General features: G+C 46.7%; 1 protein-coding gene and 1 pseudogene across 2 annotated transcripts in view; both read right to left on the reverse strand.

The window, feature by feature from the left end:
• Positions 1-6,386: 6,386 nt before the first annotated feature.
• Positions 6,387-7,625, reverse strand: LOC310785036 (general transcription factor IIH subunit 4 pseudogene; annotated as a pseudogene). Its single transcript has one exon. The product of its transcript is annotated as a general transcription factor IIH subunit 4 pseudogene (transcript).
• A 3,410-nt stretch (positions 7,626-11,035) lies between these two features.
• Positions 11,036-19,218, reverse strand: part of trib1 (tribbles pseudokinase 1) — an 8,880-nt gene continuing 697 nt past the window's right edge. The window contains exons 2-3 of the mRNA XM_083646167.1: positions 18,284-18,576; positions 11,036-13,790 (exon numbers count right to left, since the gene is read on the reverse strand). Coding sequence (XP_083502293.1) covers positions 13,313-13,790; positions 18,284-18,576 — 771 coding nt within the window. The 3' untranslated portion in view covers positions 11,036-13,312. The remainder of the gene's footprint in view (positions 13,791-18,283; positions 18,577-19,218) is intronic.

The following is a 19,218-nucleotide window of genomic DNA, read 5'->3' on the forward strand; positions in this document are numbered from 1 at the left end:
ACAAAAAGTCTTAACATATGGATGATTGTAAGAGGCTAAAGTGCCAAGGGTGTTAACACAGTCAGCCAGAAGGTCAGGTCGCCCAAACTAGTGTCCTCCAAAATGCGAGACTCATTAGCCAATGAACAGCCAGGAATGGGTCTCGCGCTACTTTTGCATGCTAAAATAAAGCTGATAATGTACAATTTGATTCAAGGGATGAAAAACCCTTTCAGAGTACAACACAAACTGTCTATTTTGCTGCAACTCGACAGTGCTGCTTAATCCAGGACCTTACTTCCTGGAACTCTTGAGAGTAAAAAACTGGTCCATTGGAGTGAATGGAGATGTCGGGACTCTTCTATCTACACGGCTCTGGCCCAAACCATCCCATGGATGATGAAAGATACAAAGTAGCTTAATTTCTCTCCTCCTCACAGACTGGCCTCTGTTGCAGAGAGATTGTCAGTGATTGTGTTGAAGCTCTCAGGTCTGTGTGAGGAAACTCAAAAGTCAGCTATCAGGTTGGCACAGTAGATCCCTCACTGCATTAGATCCATCTATCCCACTTCAAGCCTGAGTGACACACTAAAGAGAGGCTCTTGGCCTGAAAACCTCCACAGCCTGACACCAGCTCACTCCTTCCCCAGCACACAGGAGGATCACTGTACTTGAGGCGGGAGGGAAGAACGTGTTTTTCCACTGTCTTGAATTCACTATTTATTTAGCCAAAATACAAAATAGAATACCCAAAGCCTCTGCAAACAGACCATATAAGGGCAGATTAGAGTTCCTGTGAAAGTCCGGTTTGAAAAGTCCAGCAAAATAATAATGGGAGGAGTTTGCATATTCTTTAGTTGCGCAACATGCAGGTCAGGTGGATTGCACACTGTAGATGTGAGTGTGAGGGGCTGGCAACCTGTCAAGTTTGTTTCCCTGCCTTCTGCTTAAGGCTGGATAGGCTCCACCCCCCCGTGACTCTGACTAAGCAGGTCAAATGAATGAATGAATGGGAGCACAGTGGTCTACACAACACTGAATATCAGAAGTACCATATTGCATGGTTGGAAAATCCAGTTCAGTGCAGAACATGCACTTCTCTCCAGTGTGAATGCGTTAATGTCTTGTTAGGCGTCAAAGAGAACGGACGTTGAGGCTATACCCCCAACACAACTTGGCTGTGAATGCGTTTATGTACTGATAGGTCATTTGAGCGACTGAAGCTGCCCCCACATTGGTCACAGGAGTAGGGCTTCTCTCCAGCGTAAATGCATTGATGTGATGTTAGGGTACCTGAGTGCCTGAACCTTCTCAGACATAGTTCACACCGGTATGGCTTCTCTCCAGTGTGAATGCGTTGATGGCTTTTTAGGGCAGTTGACTGACTGAAGCTGCTTCCACACTGGTCACAGGAGTATGGCTTCTCTCCAGTGTGAATGCGTTGATGGCTTTTTAGGGCACTTGACTGACTGAAGCTGCTTCCACACTGGTCACAGGAGTATGGCTTCTCTCCAGTGTGAATGCGTTGATGTATTGTTAGGGCATATGATCGACTGAAGCTGCTTCCACACTGGTCACAGGAGTATGGCTTCTCTCCAGTGTGAATGTGTTGATGGCTTTTTAGGGCACTTGACTGACTGAAGCTGCTTCCACACTGGTCACAGGAGTATGGCTTCTCTCCAGTGTGAATGTGTTGATGGCTTTTTAGGGCACTTGACTGACTGAAGCTGCTTCCACACTGGTCACAGGAGTATGGCTTCTCTCCAGTGTGAATGCGTTGATGTATTGTTAGGGCATATGATCGACTGAAGCTGCTTCCACACTGGTCACAGGAGTATGGCTTCTCTCCAGTGTGAATGTGTTGATGGCTTTTTAGGGCACTTGACTGACTGAAGCTGCTTCCACACTGGTCACAGGAGTATGGCTTCTCTCCAGTGTGAATGTGTTGATGGCTTTTTAGGGCACTTGACTGACTGAAGCTGCTTCCACACTGGTCACAGGAGTATGGCTTCTCTTCAGTGTGAATGCGTTGATGTTTTTTTAGGTCACCTGACCGACTGAAAGATTTCCCACACTGCAGGCAGTGGTGGCATTTTGGTTTGTTGGTGTTTCTCTGTTCCATAGAGAAAGATATAAAGCATATAGTCAGTACATCTCTGTACAATTATTTTATGAAATCAAAGCATATGCTAACAGACAATTGGTGTGTGGCCAATGAGACCAGCATCACTGATGATGTCAGATTTATGACATCACTGATGATGAGTCTGACACTCCTGCTCTAGGCATGAAATAGCGGTCAGAAGTTTATCATAAATGCAAAACGCCTAAGCTGGCAGTGGGGATTGTCCCTCCGGACCTGCCTGATATGTGTCCCTACCAATGTCGAAATCGAACCTACAGCCTTATCTTGTTGTATGTACTGTGTCACGTATCAGACTATGACACATCATACAATAAATCATCCAGACCTGGACAACAGCAACAGCTTTGGGGGGGGGGGGGGGGGGGGGGGGGGTAATTAGCAATCATGCTGGCATACAGTACACTGAGTAGGCAAGCTTTAATTTTAACAACAGATTCAAAATTTCTCACCTCTTCTGAAGAATTCATCTTTCTCTCTTGCTCTCCCCCTCCACCAGATCTCTTCATGCCAATCGGCACTGACATAATCAAACAGAGACCTTTGGTAAGAGAGGGAACATAATAATAATAATAATAATAATAATAATAATAATAATAATAATAATAATAATAATGCACGTTTTACCTTTCACAATAACCAAAAAAAGCAGAGACAGTTAGAATATGTACCTCGACTCAGGAGATGACTCAGAATGATGTCGTTGAACAGAGCATGGATCGTATCAAGAGTGAAATGTTGAAAATACAACTTGCCTATAATAAAACAATGACAATGTTGGCTACAAAAAAAACTGAAAATATTGCCTATGAGAAAACAAACAAACAAAATTAATATAAAATTAAACATGGACTTTCTACCAGTCTTCCCTGCTCGTTGCACTGTGTTCTTGTGCATGGCCCGCACATGATAAGAATGTGGCCGGTTACACCCACTGAGCTATGCTTACACCCCAAAAACGACTGAAAAGATAAGAAAAAAACATGCTGCAGAAACCAACTCGGGCTGTAAATTGGTGAAATTGAGGTTTCCTTTGTCCTGAAGTTCTGTGAGTGCTACTTTGTGCCTTCGATACTTTATGCTTCAAACTTTCTGTTGGTTTAGTGCCGCTAAAAAAACACCGGGAAGGCGCATCCTTTCAAGGACCTAAGAAACACAAATGTTGACTGTGAGTAAAAAACAACACACACGCACACGCACACGCACACGCACACGCACACACACACACACACACACGCGCGCGCGCACACGCGCACACACACACACACTGTTAGGTGATGTCCTAACTACATCACCTCATGAATACGAACTGTTAAATGATGTCTTGACTACATCACTACATGACTACGGGATCACGGGACGTTAGATGTTGTAACTACAGTGATGATGATGCCGACAGTGATGATGTCATCTTTCGGATGGTCCCTCTGTGATGATGTCGACAGTGATGATGTCATACTTCGGACGATGTCATTGGTAGAGTGATGTCATGCTCTTGTCAAACTATAAATGCGGTTACTGCGAGTCTTCCGCTGTCGTTCATAGTTTCATCTTACGGCAAACCTTCTGCAATAGTTCCCAGATTCGGTGCGTCCTCGTAGCTCACCTGGTTGCACGCATGCCACGAAGGCTCGGCGGCCGACCCGGGTTCGAATCCGACCAGCGGGCCCTTGCCGCATGGCATCCCCTCTCTCTCTCTCCCTTTCTTGAACTTTCCTGTCTGCTTACTGTCCTATATAAAAAATAAATAAAGGCGAAATGCCCCTCCCAAAAAAAAAAAAGGTTCCCAGATTCGAACCTTGCAGATTCAGCTTACCAAGTCCCCAGCGTTCACAGTTTACCAATTGTTTTAAGACCGCCAAGTGCCTGCACGTAAACTCACCAGTCTCACAGCCTAACACACACACAGACACACACACCCTGGGGCCCCCGATGTGATATCTTTTCAGGGGGCCCAAAATCCCCTGGCGGCGCCCCTGACATCGTCAACATGGGTTTGGTTTATGAATGACACAAAAAGATGACTGGAATAGCTCTGCTACGCTCCGTTAGCTCTGAGTGAGAGATACAATGGTAGCTGCAGTGCGACGGCACAGAGGCGACTCGAGAGACGCTACTGTAGCAGAATGGCAAATGACCGGGAAATGGCAGCGAAACGTACAGTGGAGAGTGTAGCTGAAGTCACATGCTGCCTATCACCTGTTCTAGTGGAGCTGTTCGAGCAGAAAGCATGTAATCATGAGCTTATATGGCTTGCACACAGTGGAGCATACACGTTTGGCAGCACGTGACAGTAGATTACTTCTCTTGTTTGTGAGCTAGCAGCAGTGACTATTTTTTTTTTATATATTTTTGTAAATCAAACACACTCAGTAAACACAATGTTCTTCAACAGCCGGGGAGTGCTCAATTGGTTTGGGTTTTTTGATGGAGTGGTGAGAAATAAGAGAGGAAAATCAAACAAACAAACTTGGTATTCTTCATAAAGCTCCTAGTGTTAGTCATACAATATTCATAACATCAGGCCCAAGAGGGCATATGGTTTGGCTGGTATAATGGACCATATCTTTAAGATAAGGATTGGGGTAAAGGAGATTATATATCTCAGGGTATATAATATGGTAGACTGGAGCACTGGATTCCTTGACTGTGGAATGATGTGATTGGATGTGGGGAACACAGACCCTGTCGGACAGTGTTTTACAGCAGTGGTTCTCAAAGTGGGGTCCGGGGACCCCCAGGGGTCCTTTCATGTGGTTCCCAGCAAAAAAGGGGAATCATTTATTTTCACTATTATTCCTTCCATAAGTAACACAATGACAGAATGTATGACTATTGTAACGCTGGCGTTGTGTTAGCGTTAACTCCTTATAATAAACCTATTTCGGGGCGTGGGTAATAACAGCAGGAGAGCTTCTGTCTCGAACAACGTGAGGTAACTTTATTGTTCGTTCAACAGAGCCTTTGCCATTGCCGCCCCTACCCTCTGGAACTCCCTGCCCCCCAGCATCCGAAACTCTGACACCCCCTCCTCTTTTAAAAACCAAGTTAAATCCCATCTCTTCAAGCAAGCCTATAACATCTGATCATCCACCTCCCCTATCCCTCCCACCCTGTAGCTCCCTAGATGTATATGTCCTGTCCCGTCTGCCCCGTTCCGTCCTGCCCCGAATACCTAACCCCACCCTGCCCCTGCCCTTTCTTAACCTCCACATGTGTCTGTCCAACACCTGTCCTTATTTATGTTACACGTTTAGCTGTTAATTGTAAAGCGTCTTTGAGTATTAAGAAAAGCGCTCTATAAGACCGATTATTATTATTATTATTATTATAACACACTGACCTAGGCTTGACGTCACTTCAATATCTGGTGTATCACTCCACCCATTCTACTCCCTACACAGCCAAGCTGCATTATAGTCCCCTACTTTAGAATAGAAATAGACATAATATATTTATGACCTGATGAACCATTAACCACAACAAGTAGGCCTAAATAAAACCATACCCAAAATAAGATCTTAAAAATGATTATTGACTAAATAAATCTCCTTAGCCTATATTCTTCCCTCTCTTCAAATGAAATGTCCTCATTTCAACATTTACCAACAATTAAAACTCATGGACAATAAATCTCATATCCAAGGCAAAACCAAAACAAAATACCAATGTCACTGTTAAATGGGAAGTTAGTTTAAACCCGCATAACAGGCATATGAGCAGCATATGATCAGACCCTAAAACAACTGAAAACAGTGAGCCACATCATTAAAAAAAAAGAAAAAAATCCCCCCGGCCGTCCATTTTTTCTTTAAGTGCAAAACCAGAACAGTGTCCCAATAAGTGTGTATGAGTCCATATTAGGAGCAAAACAGTCCATAACCTGTCCCTTGAAGTCAAAGTCCCACTGATTGTCACACACCTGAGTGTGCGAAATTTGATCTCCGCATTTGACCCATCCCCTGGGGGAGCGGTGAGCGGCAGCAGTGCCGCGCTCGGGAATCATATAGTGATCTAACCCGCCAATTCCAACCCTTTGATGCTGAGTGCCAAGCAGGGAGGCAAATGGGTCCCATTTTTATAGTCTTTGGTACAGTATGACTCGGCCGGGGATCGAACTCACAACCTCCCAGTCTCAGGGCGGACACTCAAACCACAAGGCCACTGAGCTGAGTGGAGGGGCTGATCACACCAAGAACCAACAGTTACGTGTTTGTCCTCTTCCTCCAGACGTTAGGTGTGAGACTTCTGTCATTTCAAGAACCTATAGACCTCCCTCTGTGAACTGTAGTCGATCTCTCTCCAGCTCCCACAGCCTGATCTGGTCCGTTATGGTTATAGGCAACACTGGGCTCTGCTTGAGCATGACAGGGTGAGCTCTGGTCCTCAAGAAGTGGATGATCTGATGTGCGGTGATGCCGTTGGCGATGGCCTGTTGCACTGACTCACGTGTCACCTGAGCCACCGCCACATTGGGGAACCGGTACAACATTTCACTGAAGAGAGCCACGAGAGTGATCTGAAGATCAGAGTTTGTGTAGGCGTAGATGCGGTAGTTGGTGTCTACCACAATAAAACCTGTGTCTCCGGTCCCCGGGGAAGTAGAGGAGGAGGAGGAGGAGTTGGTGGTAGTGAATCCTGCAGCCAGAGTGATGGCCAGTCTGGTGGGATAGTACCTCCTGGATTTCCTCTTCCTCTGGAAGACCAGGCCCAACTCCCGCAGGTGCTGCAGGAATGTGAGCAATGACTCGCTCAGGCCCTCCGCCGAGTAATCCCTGCCGAGAGTGGAGAAGCTGAGCTGGAACAAGAATGACAGGATCTCCACTAGATCCATCCCTCGTGTCTGTGCCGTGTTGAGGTACTGTAGGGTGAAGTGCCAAAGCTGAGAGGTCGTGTCCAGCAAGAGGAACTGGAAACCAGCCGAGGTGATGCAGGGCGCCTCGCCTGGCTCGCTTCTCATGAGGCCTGTCTGTACGAGCAGCTGAGCCAGGTCCTGGCTGACCGCAGCAGCACTGGGCGAGCCCACCATGAACTGCAGGATGACCTCCCAGTGATCCGTAACGTAGCGGTCCAGACTGTCGATGTCCCGCGCGTGACGGTCGGGGCCCAGAGAGCTGCCCTCGTGCACCCACGCTTTGCCCCCGCCAAGCAGCGCCATCCTCAGGTTGTCTTTGAACACGGGCTTTAAAATGTATCCCTGCAGCAGACCCCCCTGCAGCTGCTGGCTGTGCCACAGACGCAGGGCCGCCAACACCGACACACACTCATCATGGACCTTCTGACTGTGTTTCTTCACCCACGAAGCCACTGCTGCCTGGGGGACAGGCTGATCTAGGAACAGCATCCGCATCACATAATTCTTGGCCAGCGACGGGAGCTCCCTGTAGACAGCCAAACATGTGGCTGGATGGTTGTATAATCTGTCCAACATCTCCGAGTCTGGACTCAACTCTTTCAGGTATTCGTGTAAGTTCTTGCATTGCAGCTGGACACACAGCTTCATGTTCACAGAATTGATGTCCGATATCGCCGAATTCCTGCTTTTAATCACTTAATAAATATTCATATGCGACAGCGGCAGGTTTTCACCAGGACGCCATTTAGCCACGTCATCACGTGACGTCACCTCTTGATCATTCCTGCCAGAAGTTGAGTTGTACACTTCCGACTGAGAGGAGTCACTCACACACGACACGGCTGACTAACGGTGTCAGCGGGAAACACATACGTGTGCAGGTCTTTTCAAACTCCTTCAGCCAGCGCTTTTGTCTTCATCAGTATATAAATGGGAGCTGGGGCTCTGTCTGTTTGTCTTTCCCACTGGTGACATCATCAGTGATTTCATAAATTTACTCGCACACACAAGGCTATATAGTTCAGTGATGATGTCACTGATGACATCATGATGCCATCAGTGATGTCATACATAGGCATTGTGACATCATTGTGACATCACTGATGATGTCATCACTCATCAGTGACACACACACACACGCACACAGGAGCAACTGAGGGAGAGGGAGAGAGAGGGGGAGAGACTGAGGGAGAGAGAAGAGATACTCACTTATTTCTTGTGCAAAATAAAAAGGAACATTTACTTACTGATATAAGTATGGAAAATTGCTTTTATAGTTGCATGGAAGCACTGCCCTCTACTGGTCATTGATTGTTATAACAGGGGGTGCCTGAATACTGGAGATGAGCAGGTCTTTCTTATTTAAATACCTTAACAGTGGTGTTAAGTAACAAGAGTTTTTTGTTTGTTTGTTTGTTTGTGTGAAGAGAAAGCAATGATGGTGATGGAGCCCTGAGGCCCTCTGTGTGTAACGTATGAGAAATACTCCTAAAACTCCTCCCCTTCATACAACACAGACTTTCTATGCATAAGACTTTTTTTTGTCGTATCAGTTTTTTGTCGTTTTTGAAATTGTATCAAAAAGGTAATACAAGGAAGTACAATTCAATACAGCACTGTTAGTGCGCACACAAAACTGCAGTTCAGCACATGTCCGCCAGATGGGAGCAGAGATCAGAGTTCGACTTCAGCCCAATGATTAGGTGGTATTCCTGTGTGATTGGAAATGCCATTCTCACTTCAAGCCTTCAGACTTCTCACTGAGCTGCGTTCAGCACAATGCCTCAGATTCTTTCAGGGATTTTGGATATTGACATAAATCAGGTCAAAGAGACATTTTAACAGAGTAAGCTGTTTCCATTGCATCAGCCGCGCCGCTGTCTGTGCCAAATACTTCCAGGAAGAGACAAAACACTTAACATCATCTTCAAGCAGGACTGAAGCAGGGACTTTTCTGTCAAATGTGTTTCTTCATTTCATTTCATTTCAGTTCAGTTCAGTTCAGTTGTGTGGCTCAGTTCCGTAAATTACTCTTCTCGCAGAATAACATAAAATAGTCTACTGTACACGATTGTATAGCAGCTACTATTGTTATGTTAGAAAAGGCCTTAACTACTTCAATAATATGCTGGCTATAATTTTGCAATTAATTAAGAAGGAAATAAATGTCTGCTAACACTCAGCTGTGTAAGCAGCTGTTAAAGAGAGGAAACACAATAAGGACGTCACTGAGGTCTGTTGTTTCACCCAATGTTTAAAGGATTAGGTGCTTGAGAAAGTTTAATGATCCTGGATCACAGGGACGGATAGAGTTTACGTGTGTGGCCAAGGGACAGGGTGACTCACTCTCACACACACACACACACACACACACACACATTTTCTACGCCTCCCCACAACATGCCAAAGTTTAATCCTTACCTTTACCCTTAACCCCACTGTAATTCCAACCCTAAAAACTAAACGTAGACCTATGTGAATATAGTCCTCACAAATAACCATTCTTCCTGCCTGGTGGGGTGCTGTTCTTTAGATTCTAAATCCTGAAACAAATACTTATAAATTAATAATATAATAGGCAGATATTGAAGCCATGCAGTGTGTGAGCTGTTTGTTTGTTTGTCTGTCTGTCTGTCTGTCTGTCTGTCTGTCTGTCTGTCTGTCTGTCTGTCTGTCTGTCTGTCTGTCTGTTTGTTTATTTCACGATTTACTCATTTTTGGCTCAGTCAGCACCTGCCTTCTCCGATTTGGATCCTAAAAATTAGTCAAATCTTTGGTAAAAAAAAAAAAAAACATTTGACTGATGGCTTTCAGAAAGCAAAGATGTTTCCACAGTAGATTTAAGGGTGTTTTGGACTGAAACCCTGACACACAATCTTGAACCCCCTGACTAACAAACTAATAATACAGGTATGCCTCACCTCCTCCCACACCTGTCCAACAGACATCTCCCTTAATCCCAAACACACCCCTTCCACAAACAAACACACACACACTCACACACACACACACACACACACACACACACACACACACACACACACACACACACACACACGCACGCACACACACACTTTTTTCCAGGTATTTACTTTCTTGCTGACCTAGCCTACTTTTCGGGGCCCTGCCATCACCCCCGGAGCAGCCTGCCTCTGACGCGTTAGGCAATCGCTGGCTTGGCAGCTTCCCAGCAACTGAGACACTCCAGCTACCCTGTAGATACCTAATCTTGCTCCTGTGCTCTCACACACACACACACACACACACACACACACACACACACACACACACACACACACACACACACACACACACACACACACACACACACACCTACACACACACACACACACACACACACACACACACACACACACACACACACACACACACACCTACACACACACACACGCACACTGCTTACGCAAGCCCCGGTCAGTCATGCCCTAGGGTAGTCATAACACACACAGGGGTGGAGATATGCTTAGCTCTTATAGGTCAAACAATGAATCACAGGGAAAAAGTGCCTCAGATACTATAATAAAAGAGATGTCGTTGACTTGAATGGTGTCCTTGGTGGTGTGTGACGTGACTGACGTCTGCACGTAAGTGGCATCAGTTAGCCTCCTCCTGAAGCACAGTGTATAATATATATGCTACCTTTTGCGTATTCCGGGGAAAGACACTGACCCACTATTGACATTTGTGTGTTTGAGGAGTTAAATGTTACTTTACGCAAAGGTCGCTGAAGAGTAAACGGTTGTCAGAGGCAGAGAGAGTTTCATCACACATATATATATATATATATATATATATATATATATATATATATATATATATATATATAAAAGATGAAATTGAAAGTGCAGAGGAAAGTGTGGACATGTATTTTTCCCCCCACAATGATGAAGAGCTGTGTGGACAGAATTCTTCCAGAAAACCCTTCGAGGCACGCAGTTCAACTTTTTTGTTCGTGTTTGCAAGGGTTGTGTTTGCGTGCATGTCTGAGCGAGAAAGCCAGAGACGAGCAACAATCACTTAAAAAAACAACTCGTATGAATATGAAAAATTGTGATCTTTATTCAACATCTCCACACATATTTCAAATATACATATTTACACCTTTTGTACAATGGATATATATCTTTTGTGTGTAACCCATGTGGACTAATAGTCTCTAGGTCGTGTCACAAATACATAATTCACAGTGCAATATGAACTTTGTGCACCCGTGTCAGTTTACTCTACATGTCACATGCATGTGTGTGACTCACTCTACATGTATGAAGCAGAAATCAAATCAGAAAAATCAATTAAATTGCGTCTCTGTGATTGGTTGAACAGAGCTGGCACAGAGGAACCAATTAGATCGCCCACAGAAGTCAGAACCTCTGCCCCCATCTGGCGTCCAGGCGGACCAGAGCAAACGTTGAAAGGACCGCAATGGAATTTTGTTCGCCTACTGTGAGGCTGTGATGTGCACAGCGCTCCTCAGACATGCCCCATTTAGTACCATTACCGGCCCCAACGTCAGAGAAACGTTGTATCCGCCTGTCGATGCACGATCATATCTCTCTGAACGTCATCGTCGCCGACTGTGACGACTAGTCTCCATCATGGATCTCCAGCTTTCAATGCCAAACAAAGTAAAAGAGGAAGAGGGGGGGGGGGGGGGAAGTAGCACTAGAGAGGTGAAACAGTCAGAACACATTCTTGGAGCCAAGGTCAGGACTATTCTCTCCAGACACGCTCGAGTGTTGAGTCATCAACAGATCAGCAACATCAAACAGCGCCACATTCAGTTTATGAAACACAGTGATGCAGGCAGGCACAACAACTCCGCTCAGCTTAGGAGAGCTTCACACAATGTCCCCGACAGAAACCAACAAACAGGTTCGACTGCTCAACTGAAAAGTCTTCATACTTTTAGAAAATGTCAATCTCTTTTTTCCGATTTGACCGGTCTTTCCTGTGATGTTTGCCACATTTCTGGAAAAAGGAAAAAAACAAAACAAACAAACAAAACAAACAACGCCACAGTGTGTTGGGATTGAGAGATCGGATAACGCATACAGTACCAGCCGGATGCACCGTATCGCAACAACAACCCTCTCTCAGTGTTTCACTTGAATCCTACTGTAGGCTACGTCTGATCGATCACCTCCAGGCAAAAAGGATCATTCGACCATCTCTGTTTGCTGCAAAGGCATCTGACTAAGTGTTGGACGTGGAGCCAGACCTGCTCCTCACATCCTATTTGAAAGCAGAAACATTTGTTTTAGCGTTAGCTAGCTAGCATGACGCTAGCATGACATTTGACCCTGTTAGAGCCAGATGCAAGTTACACACTTCCCGGAGAGATGCGCTCTGCAGATAGTAACATTTCTCGTTACATCTTTGCAATCTTTTGTGAAATATTCCAACAGTTTTTGGGGTGTTCGGAGTTAAAGGGGAGGTCAGGTTAGGGAAAACTACTTTGGTGCTTTGCTTATATCTTATCTGGTTTCATTTACTCTTTGCAGAAATAGCATTATTTTCTGTGTATCCTTCTCGGTTAGCCACTGAGAAAGACTTTTAAATGTGGCCTTACGCCACTTCCTGGTTGCTGTTTGGTGTGTGTGACAAACACGATACATCCCGCCTCCCTCGACCTCGTGTGCGCGAGACGCACTTGCGCTCTCCCCTCGCTGAGAATGTCGGAGACCTTCGTAGCATCGGCCGTCGCGCGGGACACACGAAGCCTGCGCTAACCGTCTCTCCTCACTGCCTGCTGGGAGACATGGGGCTTGTGTCAGGTCTCCCCCCCCCTGCAGCCGGTCAGTCAGTGAGCCAGCCGGCCAGCGGTGCCTCCAGCCTGCTCAGAGAGTCAGAGTGACCGACGTCTCCCTCTCCGTCTCGCCTCGCTCCCCTGCTTTATCTAATGGTTTCTGAATCCTTAAGGAGTCAGGGGAGAGACCGAGAGAGCGTAATAACTTAGGTTCATTCTCTTTGCAGCCCGGAGAGATGATCTTGTTAACATAATCTGTCAAATTGTCAATCCTTGTTAAAAAAAATTTAGCACCAAATGATTTCAAACAGACACACATATAGAAAACACACAATGAATAATCATTGTGAACAATGCCCTTAGCAAGTAACACATATACGACGACAAAATACAGTACGTTTTGTAGAAAGCTTGAGGGTGTGTGGATACACAACAGTACACAAATGGGGTTCTAAAAAGTGCCAATGTAAAAAAACAAACAATGAATCCCTCATAGCAATATTATTAATATTTTCTGTGTGTGTTGTCCCTCAGCCAGACAGAAGCGCTGGGAGGCGAACAGAGTCTGTCAGCAGAACAGATCGTCATCCTCTTCCGCGTCAAAAGACGGCACTGTCTGTTCCGCCGAGCTCACTTCCTGATCCCCCGGCGCCACTTCCTGTGGTGGCGGCGGCGGCCGGTGGAACCAGGGGTGAGCGAGCAGCTCGGCCGCCGTCAGCCTCTCCCAGGGCTCCTTGCGCAGCAGGCTCTGCAGCAGACACCGGGCCCCGGGCGACAGGCCCTCCGGCAGGCAACACTGCCCCCTGCGGATCTTGTTGAAGAGCGCGGCGGGGTCCGGGTCGTGGAAGGGGTAGCGGCCCACCAGCATGGTGTACAGCATGACCCCCAGGCTCCACATGTCGGCCATCTTGCCGGAGTACGGGGCGGAGCCGCTGAGGATCTCGGGGCTGACGTAGGCGGGGCACCCGTGGGTGTCGCACATGGAGTCGTCGCGCGGGTCCTCCAGCACGCGGCAGTCCTCGAGGCTTTCCAGTCTCACCTGAGTCCTGTGAGGGAAGACAGAGGCGTCGGTTAGAACCAAGCTTTCACAAAATGTTCGACTGATCATCGTTTTCTCACAATGCCCAAGTTCAATAGCATCTAAAGCACAAAGATGAATTCCTTGATCCGTCTACTTCTGTCAGTGTTTATGTTGAATACTGTCAAACATGTCAGAGATCTGTTCAGCTTAAAGGATAACACCAGCCTTAAAGGTACATTCAGTGATGTTTCTGTGTTAAAATAAGTGTTAAATGGCTCTATATTCTGACAGCAATCACTGAAATAGAGTGTTTGGTCAGTGACTTGAAACCCCCAACCCCTCTATCTGTCCTCTATCTCTCTCCTGTAGTCCTGCATGGAGGTCGGATGTATCTCCGCAACCGTAACTCGTAGTGATTGCTGTCAGAAAATAGAGCCATTTAACACTTATTTTAACACAAAAACATCGCTGAATGTACCTTTAAGCGCAATGTGCACCAGATCCGGCAAAAATAGACGATGTGTATTTCTGCCGGATGCGCTGACAAGGTTACGTAGGTGCGAGTCTGTCCCGGCAGACGTACAGTACCAGAGCCACACGGAGCCGTACCACATCTGGTGACCCTTAACCTTTAAGTCACTGATTGCATCAAGGAAAACCAAGCATCGTTTAAGCTGTAAGACTGTCAGACCCACAGATAGGGCTGCACGCTATTGGAAAAAACTGACATTCAAATATATTTTGGCTCTGCGGTACATATCGTACATGTATTTTGTATGAAAAAAATACTGGAATTTTCACTAAATGACTTCAATAGCTCATCAAGCCTTGCCCCTTTAAGAAGGTAGTGGGTAAACTGCGTGGGTGACATAGTAGCAAATGTTGTTACTGCAGCTGCAGCCAGAGTGATTGGCAGGATGCTAGTGTGCTAAGTGCTGAGTATCAACCAGCAAAAGAAAGTTCTAGCATGACGTGTTTGAGTTCATTTGCCTTATTACTTGACATTGCACATCCTGCGATGTGACTATTGCAAATGCGGACATTGCGATGACGATGCTGAAACCATATATTGTGCAGCCCTGCCCACAGACAGACAGGCAGGCAGGAAGACACACACACACACACACGCACACACACACGCACGCACGCACGCACGCACGCACGCACACACACACACACACACACACACACACACACACACACACACACACACACACACACACACACACACAGCCAAGAGACCAGTGAACTTACTTTGACCTAAATGGAAAAAAAATGAAATGTGAATGCAGTTTCAGAAGCCTGCATAGCTGGCTATGCAAATTTCCACTGATTTCCTGGCACACATGTACATGTACACATAAACACACATATAAATACCCACCCCCCCATGCACACACGCACTGCTATATTTAGGCATGTTAATGGCAGGGCGTGCATCTAGTCCAGCATAAGATCAGCTAAGAATGCAAGTGTGTATTTGTCGAGATATACGGTATATATATATATATAACCCATCAAAACATGATGCCTACGCTTACAAAATGATTGAAACTGATAGAAACTTTGCTTCATAAATTTGTTCTGTTCACTTGAATTTTCATTGTCACAACTCACAATGGATATAAAGTGTTCTGAAATGAAAAACTTAATTTGCCCCTTTGGACATTTGCTCCGAGTTAATGACTCAAGGGACACAAACACATCGAGTGTCCAGTCAAACACACGCATTCACGCACGTGTGCACGCCTGTCCAACAGACATCTCCCTTAATCCCAAACACACCCCTTCCACAAACAAACACGCACGCACAAACACACACACACACACACACACACACACACACACACACACAGGATGCTCTGATTCTAGGGGTCAACTCTGAGAAACTTCAGTGATCAGACAGAACTAATGGCTAGAGAGAGAAATCAGTGGGGCGATCGATACAGAGAGAGAGAGAGAGAGGATAAAGAGAGTGACAGGCAGAAGGAGCAAGAAGAAGAGCAATTGATATTTAAACAGAAAGAGAATGGCAGAGATAAATCAGGAGAGAGAGAGAGATACAGAGACACAGAGAGAAAGAGAGAGAGCGATGGAGACAGGAAAAGAAAGCGAACACAGAGAGAGTTGGAGGGGTGGAGAGAGTGAGTCATCCCCGTTCAGAGTACATCTCTTCTCTCCTTCTCCTCCTCTCTCTCTCTCTTCTTTCTCTAGCTGAGGCTATCTGCACCTGGGTCCCGCACTCGCGGCGCCAACCATCCCACAATTACCCTCAAATGGCTGTTGCCACATCGGTGACGCATGGGGGAGGCTGGCCCCAGCGACGGAGCTCTGCGTGCTTCACAGTGCTAGTCACCTTCCCCAAACTGCCTCTCTCTGACGGGAGATAGCATTTATCATATTGTTGTGACTTTCTCTGTCCCTGCTGGCGCTAGCGCTGCATTGTTGGCTGTAACATTGCATCATAGCTTCATTGTCGGGGGGGGTTTCAAAGATGGCTGATTTGCGAATTTTGCAAGAATGCATCACGGAATAAAATGAGGTAATGCACATTTATGGCATTTCAAGAAAGTCCGGAGAAGACCCTCCTCGTGTCTGTGCGAGACATGATGTCAACGTGAGATTACGTGTGTGTAGTCTCCGATTAAACAGAAATGGCAATCTGCAGGTACACTGGCGGACTGATTGTCGCGCTCGGCGATGAATGCAAACAAATGGCATTTTTCAGTCGTCGTCGTCCAGTTACGGACAATTAAAATCCTCGGCAAAAACCTGCAGCTTTGTTTTTTAAGGCAGGATGGCGGCATCGTAGTAGATCAGTTGTACCCATAGTGCAAAGATACGCCACTGTCAACAAAAACCACAGGTCATCCCACCACTGCAGGGTCAGGTGCAGGTCTTATGGGTCAGTCCGGCAGTGTCTACATGTATGTCGCAATCCTAACACCCGGCGGTCGCTCAGCATACAGTAGACACAATGAAGGAAAATGACATGCACTAGTCCCCCCCCCCCCCACCCCCCAAATCCTAACACCCGGCATAGTCACTCAGCATACAGTAGACACAATGAAAGACAATGACATGCACTAGTCCCCCCCCCCCCCAATCCTAACACCCGGCAGTCACTCAGCATACAGTAGACACAATGAAAGAAAATGCATTAGCCCACCCCCCATCCCCCACCTTCTCTCCACATATACCCTGTGACTCATCATGGCTCTGCAGCCGTATAGCTATCAGAGGGACACGAGCCACTCGGCGCTCCCTCACTGGCCTGTCTGCTCTCATTCATCCAGCGTGACCCTGCAAAGCCAGAGGTCACTGCTGGGGAATGTTACTGTTGGAACACACCGTGGTGAAAAAGGTCTATTGAAAGCGGGTTGTGTGTGTGTGTGGAAAGGGTGGGGGTCTCTGTGGGATGAACAGGCACTTACAGGAAAGAGACTGACGCAAGGGCAAAGAGGTGGCAAATAGTTTTATAAGCACCGGTCGTCGTGTGCGTTTCCCCGAACAGAATGTAGTAGTACTACCCAGAGATACAAGCATGGAGGTGTGTTTATGTGTGGCTGGTGTGTGTGTATGAGTCCAGAGGGTATATAGTGCTTTGAATGACTGCTTGATGGATGGATGGATGGATGGAAGTGCATTTGTATGAATAATCCCTGTTGGAAGCGTGGTTGTTCTGCAGCAGAGTTATGATGTAATGTATTAAATAATGAGTAATACACATAGATAGCTATAGACTGCAGAAGCGTGTGAATGTCTCATTCACCAGCATCTCTGCCCAACTACCGCCCACTGTTCACGCACGCACGCGACGCGCACGCACACACACACACACACACACACGCACACACACACACGCACACGCACACACACACACACACAGTGAGAATGAGAGACAGAACGATGGGCAGAGAAACTGGGTATCCCATGCAATCTCCCTCCACAGGTACTCTTATCTGCTACTCTAGGATCTGTTCCCAGATCAGTATTGTGTGCACCAGCTGTTGTCATGTTTGCTCTCTCTCCCTCTCTCTCTCTCTCTCTTTCTCTCTCCCTCTCTCTCTTCACTGGCACATCCCCCCGAATGCTGAGTCTCATTCTTAGCTGACGATATGCAGTACATCGGTTATACTGCGGTTTAAAAATGACCAACAACCAATTATTGAAGCAGCTGAGGGCTAAGAGAAAGCGTGTGTGGTGTGGACTTTTGGTTCAATAGCATTCCAAAACAAGATAACTATGCTACCATTGCTGGAATCTTTTGAGCATCAAAAGTAGGCTATTACACAATGTGCAAAGGAGAGGTCAGGTCAAACAGTGTCGTTCTGTGGTATGAGAGGGTGGTGCAACGGCTTCCAGTCTCCAGATTATTGTTCAGATTATAGATAGATTATCGTTCCAGATGGGGCAATCTGAGTGACAGTTGACACTGAGATTGCCCGGCGAGGTTTTCGGCACGTTTGGTTTCCCAAGAATGAGAAGAGAAACCCGAGTCCCCCCCCCCCATCTCACCTTTTCTCATCGGCGAAGACGAACTTGCGGAGTTTAAGGTCTCCCAGCACGACGCCCGCCTGGTGGCAGTGCGCCACGGCCTGCGCCGCCTGGCGAAAGAGCAGGGAGGCCTGCCTCTCGCCCAGCCTGCGGCAGCCCTTCACCAGGGTGTGCATGTCCCCAAAGTCCTTGTCCAGGAACACGTAGGCCTTGCGTTCGCCGAGGACGATGTCCCTGATGCCGGCCACGTTCTTGTGGGCCGGTAGGACGCCGTAGGCTCGGATCTTTTCCTGGTAAACCCCCATGTCAAATACCTTTTGGGGAGAGCAGGGAGAGGGACAGGGATGCAGGGTGTGAATTAGGCAGAGAGAGGGGGAGAGAGACGCAATAATGGTCAATATGTCATCTGAGGAAACAACCATGTACATTTGAACTTTATTAATGGACAAAGCCTAGCGCCTGCAGGTCTATCATGTAAAATGAATGGTTTTGGAACACTGGAGTGTTGTGTTATATTATCAGCGCACCTCATCAGAACACATCCTCGTGATAGGCCAGTTTATTATTTCCTTTGGCCACTCACATGTTTGCATATTTGTGTGCCATGGAGTGACGTACAGGCCTACTATGCAAATGAGCCGAGTTGACGGACTGGTGTGTGAGTGAAGCCACAGATAGGTGGTTTACTGTCAGGTAGCGACATAATTTCCTCATCAGCACGCCAGGCAGGTACTGTAGGCTACTATAGTGGTGCTGCCTGCTCGCTGCTGCAGCCAGCCCTCACCGATGCATTCAGAATCAGCGCTCTCACCTTTCAAAATGAGCAGCAGCACTATTTACGGTGCAATTGAGTTCAGGTTGTGAAATAACCGTGAAGCTGAACGCCTGCATGTCATCAAGTCACCGGGCTAACAGTTTTCGTGTCATAATGACATTTCGTGAAAGACTTAGGTTGG

Source organism: Poromitra crassiceps (assembly GCF_964638095.1).
Source record: "Poromitra crassiceps genome assembly, chromosome: 11".
NCBI lineage: Eukaryota > Metazoa > Chordata > Actinopteri > Beryciformes > Melamphaidae > Poromitra > Poromitra crassiceps.